The 18,487-nt window shown below is 42.4% G+C and overlaps 1 protein-coding gene across 5 annotated transcripts; it reads left to right on the top strand.

The window, feature by feature from the left end:
* The first annotated feature begins 4,923 nt into the window (after nucleotides 1-4,923).
* tbc1d19 (TBC1 domain family, member 19) lies at nucleotides 4,924-18,461 on the top strand. Of its 5 annotated transcripts, XM_076973220.1 has the most exons (21): nucleotides 4,924-5,141; nucleotides 5,274-5,346; nucleotides 5,431-5,476; nucleotides 6,842-6,917; nucleotides 7,025-7,099; nucleotides 7,239-7,302; nucleotides 8,961-9,007; nucleotides 9,453-9,563; nucleotides 9,777-9,849; nucleotides 10,310-10,348; nucleotides 10,843-10,955; nucleotides 13,310-13,384; nucleotides 13,729-13,791; nucleotides 14,559-14,643; nucleotides 14,756-14,800; nucleotides 14,913-14,945; nucleotides 15,063-15,172; nucleotides 15,340-15,431; nucleotides 15,773-15,888; nucleotides 16,107-16,177; nucleotides 17,239-18,461. In XM_076973220.1, exons 1-21 carry the CDS (start codon nucleotides 5,046-5,048, stop codon nucleotides 17,311-17,313), a joined length of 1,578 nt encoding a protein of 525 aa, XP_076829335.1. In that variant the 5' UTR covers nucleotides 4,924-5,045; the 3' UTR covers nucleotides 17,314-18,461. The 5 variants fall into 5 exon arrangements, 4 of the variants coding, with proteins under 4 accessions (XP_076829335.1, XP_076829334.1, XP_076829337.1 ...); XR_013121004.1 differs by having other exon boundaries at nucleotides 15,063-15,431; nucleotides 17,239-17,306; XM_076973219.1 differs by lacking the exon at nucleotides 17,239-18,461 and having other exon boundaries at nucleotides 15,063-15,431; nucleotides 16,107-16,245.
* The last annotated feature ends 26 nt before the right edge of the window (nucleotides 18,462-18,487 follow it).

Raw genomic sequence — 18,487 nt, 5'->3', positions numbered from 1 at the left:
AGCTTTCATCTGGTTTGTTCAACTTCTTGTATTACATGGGCAGTGCTTACAATAATGACACAGTATATGCCAATTCAATGAACAAACAAATAAATAACTTCAATGTACTGCATATCAATTTCCAAACGTTTGCAGTGAAAAGGTACTGTAAGAAACCAAAACATAGGAAATTATACGTGTGTTATGCACAAAACATGCATTTATTTTTTCCTACCATTTTTGAAAACACATTTCATCCTTTGAATGGCAAACCATTCTTCGTAAAACACATTAAAATGCAATGATATATGTATTTATCAATTTTGAGGGAAAATATTTAAGCTTAAACATATTTGCTTATTTTTTGATGAATGATTGTTCAGATCTTGTTCAGAGATTGTTCAGATCAGAGTTCTTTCCACATATGAAACATGATGCTGTGAAGGTTTGTGTATTAAAAGAGTCTGATTCTAATTGGCTACTCTGAATTTGTCTACCAAACCTCCCATTGTTTACCCACACCTGCACAGAGCCCATTAGAACCTATATACACTGTACCTCCTATTGTGTACCAACACTTGCACAGAGCCCATTAGAACCTATATACACTGTACCTCCTATTGTTTACCCACACCTGCACAGGGCCCATTGAAACCTATATACACTGTACCTCCCATTGTTTACCCACACCTGCACAGGGCTCATTAGAACCTATATACACACTGTACCATTATTTACCCACACCTGCACAGAGCCCATTAGAACTGTATATATCGTGCCTCCCATTGTTTTCCCACACCAGCACTGAGCTCATCAGAACCCTATAGAAGCTCTCTTTTGACACTGTGTGCTTTGTGGAATCCTGCTCTTCTAAGGCAGCTGTCTGAGCACTTATGTTCTGTGAGGTGTTTTCTCGATCCTTTCCAGCCAGGTTTAGGGCCTTTGCCCATCTTTGTGTTTTTGATAACGAATGCACCTGTGCTGTGTTTGTGTTTCTGATAATGAAAGCACCTGTAGTTACCCAGTCATCTTACTTTTTCAGCCCTTCTGCCTGACAACGACTCGTTGGTTTGCCCTTATGAACACCCTCAGAATGCATCCCACTGTCTATACTACAGAATATATGTTCTTCCAAACATGATTACTTTGAGTTAAACTACCATAAATGTTATGGCAAATAACATTTCCATTAGAATTGACATAACATTAAGCTAGTTAATCTAAAGCTAATCATATTCATCTTCTCAATAATAAGTTAGTCTAAGTGAATTATATAATAATCCCTGCACACTGGACCAATGTACAGTGCTTCACATATGCTGGAATCATTCCGTTCACTGCAATGGGGATAAGGTGATGTTCCAACAGCTGTGTGGAAGATGGTATAACTGCAGGCACTGACTCTACCCATCTACCCAGAACAGCTCAGTGAGATGCTGCTGTAGCTGCAAGAAACTGGATCACATGAACTCTTTCTTTTTCTCTCTCTCTCTCTCTCTCTCTCGCTCTCTCTCTCTCTCTCTCTCTCTCTCACTATTATATATATATATAGCAGGATGCAACATGCTGGCAGGGAAAAGCACACACACAACCAACAACCAAGTGGCACAAAACATGTGCAGGAGCATGTGCAGGAGCATGTGCAGGACCATATGCAGGACCATGTGCAGGACCATATGCAGGACCATGTGCAGGACCATGTGCAGGACCATGTGCAGTAGCATGTGCAGGACCATGTGCAGGAAGGTGTGCAGGAACATGTGCAGGAACGTATACAGGAGCATGTGCAGGATTATGTGCAGGACCATGTGCAGTAGCATGTGCAGGACCATGTGCAGGACCATATGCAGGACCATGTGCAGGACCATATGCAGGACCATGTGCAGGACCATATGCAGGACCATGTGCAGGACCATGTGCAGGACCATGTGCAGTAGCATGTGCAGGAGCATGTGCAGGAGCATGTGCAGGACCATGTGCAGTAGCATGTGCAGGACCATGTGCAGGAAGGTGTGCAGGAACATGTGCAGGAACGTATACAGGAGCATGTGCAGGATTATGTGCAGGACCATGTGCAGTAGCATGTGCAGGACCATGTGCAGGACCATATGCAGGACCATGTGCAGGACCATATGCAGGACCATGTGCAGGACCATATGCAGGACCATGTGCAGGAACACGTGCAGGACCATATGCAGGACCATGTGCAGTAGCATGTGCAGGACCATGTGCAGGAAGGTGTGCAGGAACATGTGCAGGACCATGTGCAGGAAGGTGTGCAGGAACATGAGCAGGAACGTATACAGGAGCATGTGCAGGAGCATGTGCAGGAACATGTGCAGGAACACGTGCAGGACCATGTGCAGGACCATGTGCAGGACCATGTGCAGGAGCATGTGCATGGAACTGCAGAGAATGGTGGAGAACAAGGCGCTATATACAAGAAGCTGTGAACCAACCAAACATGGTTACAGTGGACAAAATGCAGAAGAAAGCAGTGGTAATAGACATAGCAGTCCCAAGTGAGGTCACAGTCGAAAGAATATGAGAAGTTTGAAAATCACCAGTGACTGAAAGAAGAAGCAGAGAGGATGTGGAAGGATAATGCCAGGGTCGACCCAGTGCTGCCTGGGTCACTTGGACTGCCCCCCCTAAGCCGGAGGAGTGACTACAACAGATCCCAGGAATGACAAGAACAATCCCAGGAACTGTCAAACAGTGCTCTGAATCCAGAACCGCCCGGGCTTCAGGCCTTATGGAGACATGATGTGTAAGCAAAGTGATTCTGAATTTGTGGGAGGAAGATCAGTTTATATTTGAAAAAATAGATATTTAAATCATAACATACACCCAATGGGGCTCTAAAGTTCCAAGAGTATAGATCAGTACTTTTTCTTTTGTGTTTCCTCATTCTTTTATGTCATAGCAGAAATTGGCGATGCAAATTAATGCAATGTTCGTTATGGTTAAAATGACTAGCCACTGGAAACAACAAATCTGGCAGTAATGCATAAGCAGGCATGGGGTGATGATAATTACTCCTTTTGTGCCAGATGTTTTAGTGGTTGTGTTAAAAAGATGTACACGTATCTAGAGTGATTGCAGGGTAGAGCAGCACAGTTATTGTCTAAATGGTCATTTATCTCACCCTTGACAGGCATGTCTTTGATGATTTTGTCTCATCTGTAGATTAGTGGAGGATCCTTACAAAGAGATGCAATCATCCTGGAAATTTTTGAAGTGATTAAGTGGAATATTAGCCACAGTTGTATTTGTAGTGCGATAAGTCAGCACCAAAGGAATTCTTGTTGTCTGTTCAGAAGATTATTTATAGGTCATTGTGTCCACAATATGAATAAGCAAAACACAAGCAAAATCATGAGCTATGACTCAGAGAACCTACAGTTCTGATGAAAATGTAAACATTTCCATACTTTCTCAAGGAAGTCTTCATTGTCATTGTAAATGTGCTTAAATCTTAGTAGCTGTGAGTAAGGGAGTTGTCCAGGCCTTGGAATGTAAAGAATCATATTACAAATAGGAATAAGAGTCTGTAAGTTTATAATATAAACAATATAAACCATAAATCTTATCAATGAATCTCAGAAATTTGAAGGGTACAGGTCAGGTACGTTGTTTGAGTAATGTTTCACAACAAATCTAACAAAGAGGTTAGCATTGGGTGGTCCCTTTTGAGTACCCACTCACGCTTCTTATTTGTGAATAGTAGTTGGAGTCAAATGTGAAGCAGTTCAGAGTTCACAGAAGTTCAGACAGTATTAAGAGGATATCTGTGGGAGGGTTCTGCCCGGGTCTCGCATCAAGAGAATGTTTTAAAGCTCTCACACCATCTTCATTAGGGTTGACCATGTATAAACATTTAATGACCGTTGAAAAAAGTCAAGGAGCTTTTAGGTAGCAGTTGTTTTTTCAGGCATTCAAGGATATGGAGAAAGTGTCTTTAACATATTTAGGTAAAGACAGAAAAATGTCATTAAAAAGTAACACCAGAAAGCTGTTTGATTACTTCTTTCGTGTAAATGTCTTCATGCTAATTAGCACCATCCTGGACCTTCAGCTTAGTTGTAACTATTGTTTTAATGTTTTTTCTTAAGCAAATCCAACTTCTTGTTTGCGGTACAAGACATGAATTGAGAAATCTCAGAATTCAGTTGGTGTATTTAAAAAGTAGGTTAAGGTCAGAGTTATGTGTGTGTTTAATATTGATTTAAATATTATCTATTTCTTCGTTCTCTTGTTTGTCTCATAATTATCCTGCAGCATTTAAAGAGAGTAGAGTGCATTGATGAGTGAACTTGAGTTGGAATCATTTGGAATGATGTTGTCTCTGAAAACTGCATACTGGGGACACACCACAAGACCTGCTGCCTCAGAGACGTTCCATTAACCAGTCATGTAGCCATCACATACTGGCCCTTGTCAAAGTCACTTAGATCCTTACACATCCTTAGATCCTCTGCTTTCAACATATCAACTTCAAGACCTGACAGTTCACTTGCTGCCTAATACACCCTATCCCCTTGACACTGTAACTAGATAACAAATGTTACTCCCTTCACTTTTCAGTGGTCTTAACGTTATGGCTGATTGATCAGTTCCCAACTTTCAGGTGATTCTCCCCATCACACATCAGCTGCCATCCAGGTAGGGTGAAGGACGTGACATGCAGGCACTCTTTCTTAGCTGTGGCTTATTCACTGCAGTTCTGTTCATCAGTTCATCATCCAGCTCTAACAATAATTTGTAATCATTTATCTAATAATGAACTGTAAAATAATTTATTGCATTACAGATTATTACTCAATTTGGTTAGCCCCGAGTATCATCAGGGTATTTAATTATGACTGCAACAAGCACTTATGTCAAAGTGTAAACACACTTTCAGCTCATGGAAACTAGGAACCATGTATCCCGCGTCCATGTTTCTTCAGACGCGCGCTCCGAAGTTGCTAAGATACGGCGCTCCACCCGTAGATGCTCATCCTCCCTGTCACGCTAAAATCGTTTTTCCAGGGGTCGACCGGCGTTACTAAACACCCATAACGATGAACGAGGGAACGGACTTGTCTGTCGCCATCGCTCACATCGTCCGTCGTCTGAAAGGAAGTCATTTGCACTCGCAGCTGGAGAAACAAGGCAGGGTGAGTAGCTAGCGAGCTAACGTGAACGCAGCCTCCCCGAGGCGCAGCTGCAGTGTGTGTGTAGGGGTGACAGCAGACACCCAGGGCCACTTTTACCTCAAAGAGACCGATTTGTGTGTCCCCCTTTCATAGGAGTGTTTACACAGGCCGGAGATACGACTAGAAACCTTAAAAGAAGACGTTCGGAATTTCCTGAGGGCCACAGGTAGGCACAGACCGCAGTTTTACCACCCCGGTTGGGGTAAACGGTGATGGTGATGGTGCCGTGACCCCCTTCTGTTTGAACCAGGCTGGGAGAGGAAGCTGCACAACGCAGTCTACAGAGAGTTGCACATGTAAGTTGAATTCGCACCGCATATTATTATTATTTATAGAAAGTTCTTAATAAACATTTTTAAAATGTCTTCATGGGTAACCAATAAGGCGTCTTATCTAATAAAAATGGTTCTGTGTGTAACATTTATCAAAGGTACATTAAAGTGAAAACTTTAGCAACACTTTGAGTATTCTCTTTCTGTAGTTTTTTTTTAAACACGACTTTTATACTTTTTTTGAGCCGCTTGTGTTTAAGAATGAAAAGAGATGTAGCTAATGGTTTTCCTCATGGCATATAGGTGAGTACAAACTAAATGCACATACTGGCAGCAGTGTGCAAGTTGTTTTATAAGATAATGTTTAGAGGTGCATTCAGAGGTATAGGTCGAGTTGACCTAGACATTGTGACTTTTAGATTTTAATAATATTTCAGTGCATAGGCATATCATTAAGCTTTACAGACACTGCTCACACCAACCAGATAACGAATTATATAAGTAGTATGGCCTGCCCCCCAAAAAAACTACACTGATTCAGAGACAGAGAGCAGAATATTAGGCTATGTGTGTGCTGCTCAATCCCGTTGTCAGTCAGCTCTCTGCAAGATAAAAGCAGGAAAATATAATAATGACCCTTTGATTTCTGTACAGTTCTTCCATAACAACTGAAAACATTTCAGTAGCAGAGTTTGGCTAGAATTTCATCTGTTTGACAGTATGCTTTCCGCTGGGCATTTGTATTTGGGTTATTGGTCCCATGGTAAGTATTTGTGTGTTCCTGTTTATCACATGTCGAGAGTGTGGCCTATATACATTTCTGTGCCCTGAGAATGTGAAAAGACGGGTCTTTATCAAGTGGTACTTAGCAGATGACTCTGAGTAATGAAAGTCTAGGAGCAAACAGTTATTATTGTTAAGAGCACACTTAAGTCTGTCCTTAAGTGTGTTTTGTGCAGTTGTGCATGTCTTATGAGGCCAGCCTTAAAACAAATGACCCTAGATCTATAAAAAAAGGTAAGTCATCTGCATGTCGTCTTTAAGATTGTGTGTTTATATAATGTTTATATAACATTGAGAGACCTGTTGCTGATATTGTTCAGTCACTGAATTTGATGGTTGAGGGAAGGTGATGGCGTGATGTTTCCTGCATATGTAAAACCAGATGAAGGTTTTAAAGTCCAAATGTCTCTGCTGAATGTTTGATTCAGATGTAGGGATTTTTATTGTGTTAACATGATGGTTGTTACTACTATGAAATGTGGAGAATGGCAAGGGCTTGTGTTAGGGTGGAAAAAAAAGTCTTGCAGGTTACTCAGCAGCAGTTACTCAGCATTGAGAATGTACAAACCCAGCTGAACATGTTGTGGGTGTTGACGTGGTTTGCAGTTTGCCTCCTCCTGGACACCCAGCAGTTCCCCTCGAGCACATTAAAGAGCCTCTGGCATACATGCGCAAGGCCCAGGTATGATGTCCCTCTCTCTGCTCCTCCTGGGCTTTCCCACCCCTTAATCTCTCCACGTTCCCCATCGCTCTCTCACACCTCATCTGCACACATCCTTGTTCTTGCAGGCAAGCTGGGAGAAAAGGATCCTGAAGAGTTTGAACAGTATGTGTACCGAGCTGCGGGTTCCTTTGGCTCGGAAGGTATAGTCCAGACAAATGTTGGGTCAGAACCCACACCACATCCAAGTGCTTGCTGCTTGGACCCGAAACTCTTAACTTCTCATAAGTCTGCTCTTGATTGCAGTTTTACTAAAAACAGAATTTGCCACATTTGCTCCAGCGGCCCGTCTCGGAGCAGAAGGACCTGACGAGTAAATGGAACGAGATGGGCACAGATGAACCAGGTAACACGTGACCGTGTCCGGATACGTACGTGCAGCCTTCACATAGAAATGCATGCAGCTCTTAGACATGCTCTAGATGCCTCTCTAAGTTGCTTAACTGTTTTTGGTGTTAAGTTTCACTGAACAGCGAAGTCTCCCAAATACGCGTCTGAACACCAAGTCCAGGGTCAGCTTTCATCCTGTGTCTGCTTTTGAGCATAGACACCAGGGGACCAAGATCTATAAACGTCACTCAGTGCTAGTAAATTAAAGACGGCAGAGGCCGCATGAAACATTTGTTAAAACATCTTTTGAGATTTTCCCATGACCCATCATGAAAACTCTATATCCTGATTTTACATCACACAAAATATATAAGATATTCTGTTTTGGAGGATTTCCTTCTATGTCTTTTTGGTGATGTTAATTTGAACAGATGTTACAGTGACATTTAGTTGTGTAATTTGAAGAGTTACCTTTTCAGCTCTCAGTTATAGATGACGTTGGAAACCTCAACAAGACAGTACCTGAATAAATAAAGGATGACTAAAATGTAAAAAATCACAGCCTGCAGTCATGCACATACTATACTCTTGCAAATGAACATTACACAAGGACCTCAGTATGTTTAAACTTTGTGTCTTGATCTTGTATCTTATTTGTCTGTGCAACCAAGATACTGTATGTGTAGACCATATGACGAGGAGAGCCAGCTCTTCATTTTGATTAATTGGATTGAAACAACCCCTTTCAGCTTTCACCAGTTTAACCATATTCATCTTTAAGCCTACATTGTCTTGATATCATTTGTACACCAAATTCTGTCATACAGCTGTGATTCAGTTCTTGATGCAGTGCAACCAGAACACCTAGGACATACCATGTTACTGTGTTAAAAATGATTCAGACTTGAATCTAGCTCAGATTGGAGTGTACTACTCTAGTGTTACCTGAGACAACAGCAAGTAGCCCAGAGGTTTCTCCAGCTCTCTCAGATTGGAGTGTACTACTCTAGTGTTACCTGAGACAACAGCAAGTAGCCCGGAGGTTTCTCCAGCTCTCTCAGATTGGAGTGTACTACTCTAGTGTTACCTGAGACAACAGCAAGTAGCCCGGCGGTTTCTCCAGCTCTCTCAGATTGGAGCCAGAGTTGCTCGGAGTAAAGGTTCACAGGCTAGTTCTCACCTGCTAACATCTGCTGTCTGATACAGTATGCAGTGTCAACGTGGACATTCCTTTTGGCACTGGGCACCTGCGTGTTGGAGCCCCCCCCCCCCCCCCCCCCCCCCCCCCGTCTCTGGGTCCGTCCCCCTCTTGTTTATTTTTTCTGCCTGCATACAGTTCACTTGTGGGATGTAGCAGTTCCATAACAATGCTATCTGTTTGCCTTGTGTATGATAACATTTATGAATGTTTCCTGGCCAATTACATAAACAACTTGACCTGTGAAACCAGAGCGTGTCCAGAACCCTGGAATGAATGATGATAACTGGAGATCTTCCTCCTAGGGTCTTGTCTACCTTAGTCTGCCTCAGTCTCTTTCTCTCTCATTCTCCTTTAATAGGGTCTTTGAGTTAAAACACCCAATTCTTTTGTTCATATAACTTTAATAGTTCACCTGTCATGCGCTAAACAAAATGCGTCATCCCTGACTAACCACTGCAGTCTCTTGTTTGCAGATCTGAGCAAGTTCAGGCCTGTCTATGCACCCAAAGACTTCCTAGAGGTGAGTTTTGATTGGAAACATCTGCTACCTATGATGTGAACAAGGGGCTTGGCTGTCCAATTGCTGATTGGATTCCAGTAGGAAATGGTCCTCAAAATGACTCTGAAATGGTCCAAGAAATGTCCTCAGTGATTGACAGGCATAGACCTGGCCTCATTTTCCTCATGATTATGAGGTGCTCTGCAGATATGACATTCTTATTTGCCAGGCTGTGGTATTCTGTACTTGGGAATGAAGGGCCGCTTGAGTCATATGCCTGCAACCCATAAATAAACCACCCATAAATAAACCCATAAATAAACCACAGAAATCATAGCGTTACACTTGCTTGTTATATGTCTACATTACAAGATGTTCTACACGCATGTCAATTTGCCAATGTACAATATATATGTGCAGCACGTCATGTGGTGAATATCAACAGTCTTTGGGGTTTTTTTGGAAGGTGCTGATCAGTCTGAAGAACCCCAATCATGACAGCAGTGAGGGCCTCACTGCCAGGAGCCACTGGGGCCTTATTCCCATTTCTCTCAATGTCCGGGATGTCCCCCAACTGGTGAGACTTACCCCCCTTGTCTTGTGTATGTCTGCTTTTCATGCCCACAGTCCACTTGTCTCGAACAAAGATTAAATCTGCTCAGCAGGAATCCCCCCACACCACCACCACCACCACCACCACCACTCCACCTCTCCTCCATATCCAAGGCTCATGTTAATATTAGATGATTAGAACACTGTTCCACTCCTCAACTGTTGCGTGTCTTTTCAGAGGGAGGCTTATCCAGAACTGAGTCTGTCCTGCAGCCAGCTCGGCATCGATGATCACGCACACGTCCCCCCAGGTAGGTCTCCACACTCAGGCCGTTCGTCTGTGAAGCATTGGCAAAGTGTCCTGGACAGGCAGGCCTCTCCAACCCTGCACCTCTCCTCTGACTCCTAATACTCTGGGTCCACAAAGCCTCTGCTCCAAACACAACACAAGGCACATTTTGCTTTGATAACTAAAGAAGATCTAGACAAAAGAAATCCAGAAAGATAGGTTTCTGACAAAGTTTCTGGCAAAGTCTGAAACTGTAAATCTTACAATTTTGCCTTTGATATTGCACAGCTAATACAGAGACTGGTCCATACCAAAAGTACAAGTTCCTGCTCAACAAGCACCATACTCTAAGAATGATGCACATCTGTCTGATTTTAGTTTACTATGTTACCCTGTTTGTGTATTGTGTTCAAGCAGTATGGAGAGAAAATTGGAAATCCGTCTCTGTCTCTGTCTATTTCTCTGCATCTATTTTTACACAGATTTGTTTGAAAGTGAACACGTTCATATTGGAAAAAAAGGTAACAAATTAAATCTTCAAGTGGTCCCTCTCTCTTTTTGTGAAGGTTGGCTGTATGTTTAGTAGCTCCTGCAACACTATATCTTGCTAAGAGTATTTGTTTAATACCCATCATTCCATTTTATCTGTGCATAACAGTCGATACTTGGAATTTGGATAAGAGGTTACATGAACCTCCAGCTCATGGTGCTCTTTAGATGATACTTAGACACATGTGCTCACTCTCCTAAATTAATGACACAGATGGAGATAATGTCTTAGGGTTTATGCTTTAAATGTCTAATGCTTTAACATATTTTGTTTTCTACAGTTGAAATATTTAGTCCATGAAAAGTGTATGGCATGCATGGATAAGCTATGTAGGTCTGGAGTACCTCTTGAGAGTGTATACAGTGAATGGTGTGTGTGTGTGTGTGTGTGTGTGTGTGTGTGTGTGTGTGTGTGTGTGTGTGTGTGTGTGTGTGTGTGTGTGTGTGTTGTGTGTGTGTATGTTAGTGGTGGATGAGCAGGACAGCGCAGCTGCTCAACAGTACAGCAGACAAGGCTGTCCTACAGGCCTCAGAGCTCAGCTATGGGCTTTAATCCTCAATGTCACCAACGACCCTGAGGTAACACACACACACACACACACACACACACACACACACACACAATACACATTTCACAAATGCCCATATGTATGCTGCATATATTAAATTACAACTTACAAATTGGTGGAAGCCTAAACAAAAAGTATTTGATAAGCACAAGACGTATGTACACAAAAATATCAGTTAAAACTTTCACACCACACTATTTGTACTAGTGTCTGGATTTTAATGGCAAGATATACACCTGCCACCTTGGTACACAGCTAATGTAACCTGTCACCGGGTTTACTCTGGCATGCTAAATGTACCTTCATTACTCTTGGCGCCAGCATAAATATAAAGTTAGTTATGAGTCAGTTGAGTGGTAGCATGTTAACACAGTCACTCTGTTTGATTGTGTACAGCAGGTTCTCTGTTAGTCCTCTGTAAGAACTGAGCTCCACTCTGCTGTGTGAACATATGAAGGGGAGTGTTGAGAGCGTAGCTGACGGCAGTGGGACAAACGCATTAAAAAGCATCACATTTTATACTGGGTTGAATAAACCCCCTCCTCTCCTGTAAACCTTCTCCTCTCCTGTAAACCCCCTACTCTCCTGTAAACCCTGTAAACCCCCTACTCTCCTGTAAACCCCCTACTCTCCTGTAAACCCCCTCCTCTCTTGTAAACCTTCTCCTCTCCTGTAAACCTTCTCCTCTCCTGTAAACCCCCTCCTCTCCTGTAAACCCCCTCCTCTCCTGTAAACCCTGTAAACTCCCTACTCTCCTGTAAACCCCCTCCTCTCCTGTAAACCTTCTCCTCTCCTGTAAACCCCCTACTCTCCTGTAAACCCCCTCCTCTCCTGTAAACCCTGTAAACTCCCTCCTCTCCTGTAAACCTTCTCCTCTCCTGTAAACCCCCTCCTCTCCTGTAAACCTTCTCCTCTCCTGTAAACCCCCTACTCTCCTGTAAACCCCCTCCTCTCCTGTAAACCCCCTCCTCTCCTGTAAACCTTCTCCTCTCCTGTAAACCTTCTCCTCTCCTGTAAACCTCATTCTCTCCTGTAAACCTCATTCTCTCCTGTAAACCTCATTCTCTCCTGTAAACCTCCTCCTCTCCTGTAAACCTCCTCCTCTCCTGTAAACTTTCTCCTCTCCTGTAAATCTCATTCTCTCCTGTAAACCTCTTCCTCTTCTATAAACCTCATTCTCTCCTGTAAATCTCATTATCTCCTGTAAACCTCCTCCTGTCCTGTAAACCTGCTTCTCTCCTCTAAATCTCCTAGTGTCCTGTAAACCTCCTGCAGTTTCTCACTGCTTCAGATTACTGCAGGGTAGAAACATATGGCCTGGGGAAATGGACACTGAAAATGAGAGGCAGCCTTAATGTTTAAGCAGGGAGAACAATTATTTTATCAGCTATGACTGCTCTCTTAAAAAGAATAACCAGGCCAGCAAAAAAAAAGTGGAGTGCCAAACACCTCTGCAGATTCTCAGTGGCCACCAAGGAATCAGCATTGGACATCATAAGGGAACATGTCTGAACCTGTCCCTTTGTCCCTCAATAAACCTGTACCTCATCAGATTGGACTCAACATAATGTATTCAACATTAAAGAAGCTGAATATGGCAGAATCTCTGAGGTTTGCCACAGTCTGATAGGTTTTCCTGTTCAAGACTGCTACCCCTCATTTGACCTGGTTTAGATCCCAGTTACTGTGGTTCATATCACAGGTGACCGTATTTGAAAAACCTTTAGAACAGTTAGAGAGTTTCCAGTTGAGTGGATTCGTTTAGGACATTTCATGTGAGTTGTAAATCGTTCTGTCCTGATGTGAGCCAGGCACTTTATCCTTTTGTCTGAGATGTGTGTAAGCTAACTGTCTAGACATGGATGAGTTGTGTTGATGGTTTCTACAACATTGCTATAAGCCCCTCCCCCTGCCTCCATTGGGACAGGAGAGCTTCTTTTGACATCCTTCTCTATGCTTATCTTTGTTTTATTGCCTTGTCCAAGGTAATATTTTATTTCCAATAGCCCAGAATATTTTTAGGTTGCATATGTTATTACCTGCTAAAATACGATTTGCTTAGTAGGAAATCACCTACTAGTTAGTCTTCATCATATCCAATACTGATCACCAGCTATATTTAGAGTTAAAGGATGGTAGATAAAATGACATGAACATAATGTCATAATGAAAATAGATGGACAAAGCAGATGTTACAAAGTGATTTACAAATGGCAAAAAAGTGGCAGGTGTTAGTAACTGACTTACAGATGACAATTCAAGCTTTTATTGTTCTTTTTGAACACATTTTGGAAACACTCTGGCTCTCAGCTGTTGTTGTGTGGCATTCAAGTTCAGTTACCAGGTTTGGCTTCTCTTTGCCAGGATGTCATGCATTATGAACAGCTCAAGACCGCCGTCATACACCATGACCTGCTGGTGGATAACCTAATATATAAGGTAGGCACATGCATACATGTTTGTGGATGTTTAAGACGTACATTTTATTCAATACAAATAGATTTTGTGGCTACTTGATTGATATCACAAGATCTTCGTAATTAGGTTTAACATCCCAACCAAAGCTTGAAGTCATCTTGTCCCAAAGTCTTCTTGAAATGGTACATTTAGCATATGAACGCAGATTAGATCAGGACAAAAGAAATGTGATATAGAACTATTAGTGAAACCAGCTCAGCTGAATGAAATCCACTACGCCATTTCCACTCTCCTGTACGATGCTTGCGGGCATGTGTATCAGTGCGTGAGCAGCCAAACACTTGGCTTCACTTCGGTCTTTCCAGGATGTGAAGCTGACCGCAAGTAATGATGACTACTATTTTGTGTTTGAAGACTTTTTGTATCAGGTGAGTGTTGCACATGCACACAGTACGTGGATGTCCTAAGAGGCTCGATTCTGCATCCCTGTTCTCCGTCAGGTTTCAATAGGCCCTGTGTGTAAATGGGTCAGGATTTTTGGGCCTTTTTTTGTTACTGTGTCTGAATTGTGTAAATGATGTAATTATTATGGAGTCTTATCACAGAGTACAGGTGTGAACTGATTAACAGCATAAATATTGGGTCTTTTGTTAATGATTTTCTGGGCAGATGAAGATTATTTTTGTTTTTGTGGTGTGTAACTATAATATTGCCTTGAATCACATTTTTCAGCTCCCACCAAGTCTTAGAAATATGGACGCATATATTAGGTTTCATTTTATTGCTGTCTGTTTTAACAGATTTTCAAGGTAGAGTATATATCTTGTAAACAAATCATTTGCAAACAAAATGCACTACTTATAAAAGAAATGGCTGACATTTTGCCAAATTGGAAAGCTTTCTGTTTGGCTCTGTCCTGTGTCCTGTGTCCTGTGTCCTGAAGTGGTTCTAATGGAGTTTCTGGTAAGTAATGAAGAATGTCCTCTGTTGGCTGGACATGTGCTTGTCAGTGCTGTGCTCTTCAAGCATAAATGCACCTGAACAATTAGCCATTGACGTAATAAAGATGATTCAAAAATATGCAGTTTGGAATGACATTGCTCTGTGTGTGTGTGCGTGTGCGTGCGTGTGCGTGTGTGTGCGTGTGTGTGCGTGTGTGTGTGTGTGTGTGTGTGTGTGTGATGTTGGTCAACAGGTCCTCCTGTGCTTCTCTCGAGACACTGCAGTTTTAGAGCATTTCAGCTACAACAGTGCCTCCCCTCCCAAGTCCTACATCCAAGGTAATGCTGATTTAAATATGTCGACCTGTGTGTGTGTGTGTCAATCCATGTCCAAGTTGTGTTTTGTGTATTATTTAGTCACCTAATAAAGGAAGTGCTCTCTTTACCTCAGGTAGGACCGGTGAAGAGGAGTTTGCCGTGGTGTATCCTCCTAATGGTAATGTCAGCTTGTACTTCTTCCCCCTGCATAGATAATAGTGTAACAGTGTAACTGCACTCAGATCAGCACCTCTGTCACAGTGTCACGCCCCTGTTGTTCTGTGTCTTAGGTGTGATTCCTTTCCATGGCTTCTCAATGTACGGTGAGTGTGAAGACAGCATGTCTGATTCGGCTGACAGAAATATAGGGGAAGTTTGGTTAATGGGTGGTGTGTGTGTGTGTGTGTGTGTGTGTGTGTGTGTGTGTGTCCGTCCTGCAGTGGCTCCTCTGTGCTTCCTCTACAACGAGCCGTGTAAGCTGTACAGTGTATTCAGGGAGATGTATGTGCGCTACTTCTTCAGACTACACTCCATCTCCTCCAGCCCTTCAGTAGGTGGATGTTACACCTGCGTCTTGGTTAGAGGATGGAGAGTGTGTGCTGTAAGGCTTGTGTGTGTGTGTGTGTGTGTGTGTGTGTGTGTGTGTGTGTGTGTGTGTGTGTGTGTGTGTGTGTGTGTGTGTGTGTGTGTGTGGGTGTGTGCGTGTGTGTGTTGCAGGGTATCGTTTCCCTGTGTCTGCAGTTTGAGAGGTTACTACAAACCCATCTTCCCCAGCTGTTTTTTCATCTACAGGAGATCAGGGCCCAGCCGTAAGTCACAACCTTGTGTGATATTGCCGTGATGTATCACTTTTTCACTTAATATGCACACTTTATATATTTATATAAACATTTGCATGTTAATTGTTAGGAGACTGGAGCGTGGCCACTCTCTTGTGAGAGTATTCTCATGGCGCCCCCTAGTGTCTATGCTGTGTACACACATCCCATCGCCTGTTACACTGCTTTGCAAAATTTGAGTAATTTGCCTTTTTTTTTATTAGTTTGGTCTTTAGATCTATGTTTGACAGCAAATGAAATCTAAATGCCTGTTTGCGTGTGTGTGTGTGTGTATGTGTGTGTGTTTGTGTGTGTGTGTGTTTCTGCCTTAGATTGCGTATTGCTTTTAAGTGGATGGTTCGAGCTTTCTCAGGGTACCTGTCTACTGACCAGCTGTTGTTGCTTTGGGACCGTATTCTTGGATACGACTCATTAGAGTTAGTCGCAGGTGGGTCACTTCCTTTGACCCCCCCCCACGCAACAACTTGTGTCAGTTTACAGTTAACATTTTTCACACATACTTAGCATACAAGTTAGCAGCTTTTAGTCCCAAGTAAGTTCTGCAGTTGAGTTCCAGTGGTTCCAGGGAACCTTCCAGTATATGACCATAAAACTCTTGATGATGTGAATATCTGATTGGCTGTGTGTACGTCCATCTTCCTCCAGTCCTAGCGGCTGCGGTCTTCGCCTTTCGAGCTGAAAACCTGATGGAGGTGACATCACTAGCCTCGGCTGAGGTGAGCGTGTGTACTGCAAAGAAGCGCGTGCGTGTGTGTGTGTGTGAGAGAGAGAGGGCGAAAGGTGACTGAAATAGCGTGTTGACTCTCAGCCAGGACCAGTAACTTAGCCTCTCTGAGGCACATGTCTCAGAATCGCTGGCCTGGACACTTTTAAAAGCAGACCCACCCCTCCCCTGGGGTCCTGACACATCCACAACCAAATGTGACAATGTTTTTTGGGGATATATGATATTTTTTGTGGGTTTGTGTCCATGTGCGCTCCTATGCATGAGGTCACCCGTGGTACAGCTGACACCTGATCGTTTCCTTAAGATAAATCTCATCACCCCGCGTTTATGTGGAGCCACATGTATTTTGGATACTGACTGTTTATCTTTCTTTATAACCACGAAATATATCATTCGCATGATGTCTTTTCATTTGTAACGCTTATAATGTATCAGGTGTGAGTATCTGATGGCATTTTAAGGGCGGCATCGTTCGTCTCTGCGTTAAGCGACGGTTTGACTGACACATCTGTAGTAAAAAGCCCATCCGAGCCTCTGTCAGCGGCGCCTGGCCGTAATCCGCAGTGACGCACGGGCCCGGGCCCCGGGGCACGGGTGAGATGCGGCTGGACATGTACCACCTGGCCTTACTGGAGAACATATCATAACACTCCGTATTTTTAGCGCCCAGGGCCCGAGGCTGAAACTTTAGAGGCTTGCAAACATGATAGGAGACCCTAAATGTACTCGCCACCAATCCTGCAAGGCCAGGGCTTGAGAACGCTTGACAACACTCGATTTCTCCTGCCCTGCCCTGCCCTGCCCTGCCCTTCGGCATCCGGGCCAGCTAGCGGGGCCGTAGCGCATCTGGCTCTCCTCCAGTCGTCCACCAAACATTCGGCCTCTCGCTGAGGTGGAGAGATTCTTCGAGTGGGTTTGCCAAATATGAGCAGAATGCCATGCTTCTGGGGGTTGGGGAGAGGAAGGATTTCCTGTTGCTGACGATAGCTAATGGTGAGCTGGACAGTCCGCCCATCCATTGTCGTTCACTGTGTCCGTGTCTTGTCACAGGCCGTTCTTGCTGACCTCTCAACCCTAAAGGTCATGCCTCTCCTCCAGATATTCCTCTTTGCCAATGTCATCTGAGCAGAAGACCGCCAGCCGAGATCTTCTGCAGTGAATGATCATGTCGTAAATATAACAAGCAAAAAAAAAAAAAAAACACACACGCGAGACTGTGAAAGAGGCTATGCACATACCGCACATGCCACAAAAGTACAGGATTGACTTTACATTTTTAATCAGTTTTCATGTCAAGTACATATAAATGTATGTATATTAACAGTGATTCCTGCAGAAATTCCTGTAGAGTTGCATGGGGCATAATTCTAGCATATGATTTTTACTCCAAATGTAACCAAACATTTGACAAAAACATTCTAAAATCATTTTTAACTATTCTGAATGCTTTGAAGTTAAATTCTAAAGCATATCTTGAATTGATTCCATTCTTCAAATGTATAAATTATGTCAACTTGGACAAATACTATGTAATAATTATGGTAATTACAAGTACTAATTAGTTACCAATACTAGTGACGATACTGCTTATGCCGATTCGATATGCATTACTGAGAGATTTAACATACTAAAATATAAAGGCCTTATCCATTCATTTGTAATTTTAAACTAAACTAAAAGTGAATGTAAAAAGCAAAAAATATAAAGAGTTCAATAACGTAGAGAAACATAAAGGATGTTAAAGCATTTGTGAGTGAAAAACAAAGTCACTTAAATTCCCTTGTATTCAATAATCACCTGTGTCATAGTGTGTTTTGCAGATTAATAGATTAATGAAGGTAAATAGCCCATTCATGTGCCTCTTAAGGGTGTCATTACACATCACCTTGGAAGTGTATGAAGCAGATGTGGATTATTATAGGCTATCCTGTGCCACTTTTTCCACTTTTATCTGCACATATTATAGATCTTCCTAATACAGCAGACAGCAGAAATTACCCTAATGTGTCACTGTAATGTTTTTAAAATCATGTTTTATTGCAATATCAATATATACATTGACTTGCCAATCATTTCAGAAGTATTTTATTTTCAATATATTTATTTTACTTTATTTAATAAATTTAATTTATTTATTCTGCAAACTTTGAAGAGGTAAAGAATGTTTTTTTCTGATGTTTAAAAAGATATTGGGCAATAAAGACGAGTTATAATAATGAACTGTTATACATTTAAAAACACATAAGCTTATTCATTAAAAATGTTTAAAGTACTGTTTAGTGTCTTTTCTTTTTTTGCT

The sequence above is a fragment of the Brachyhypopomus gauderio genome, chromosome 14 (assembly GCF_052324685.1).
Source record: "Brachyhypopomus gauderio isolate BG-103 chromosome 14, BGAUD_0.2, whole genome shotgun sequence".
In the NCBI taxonomy this organism is placed as follows: domain Eukaryota; kingdom Metazoa; phylum Chordata; class Actinopteri; order Gymnotiformes; family Hypopomidae; genus Brachyhypopomus; species Brachyhypopomus gauderio.
The sequence above is the reverse complement of the archived record's forward strand: the minus strand, read 5'-3'. Positions and strand labels throughout refer to the sequence as shown.

Bases quoted from the DNA above. Each gene is read 5' to 3' on its own strand.
- tbc1d19 (XM_076973219.1), top strand. From the start codon at position 5,046: ATGAACGAGGGAACGGACTTGTCTGTCGCCATCGCTCACATCGTCCGT. The intron at 7,100-7,238 runs GTATAGTCCAGA...CATTTGCTCCAG, and splicing joins GGGTTCCTTTGGCTCGGAAG to CGGCCCGTCTCGGAGCAGAA. The intron at 13,792-14,558 runs GTGAGTGTTGCA...GTTGGTCAACAG, and splicing joins TTGAAGACTTTTTGTATCAG to GTCCTCCTGTGCTTCTCTCG.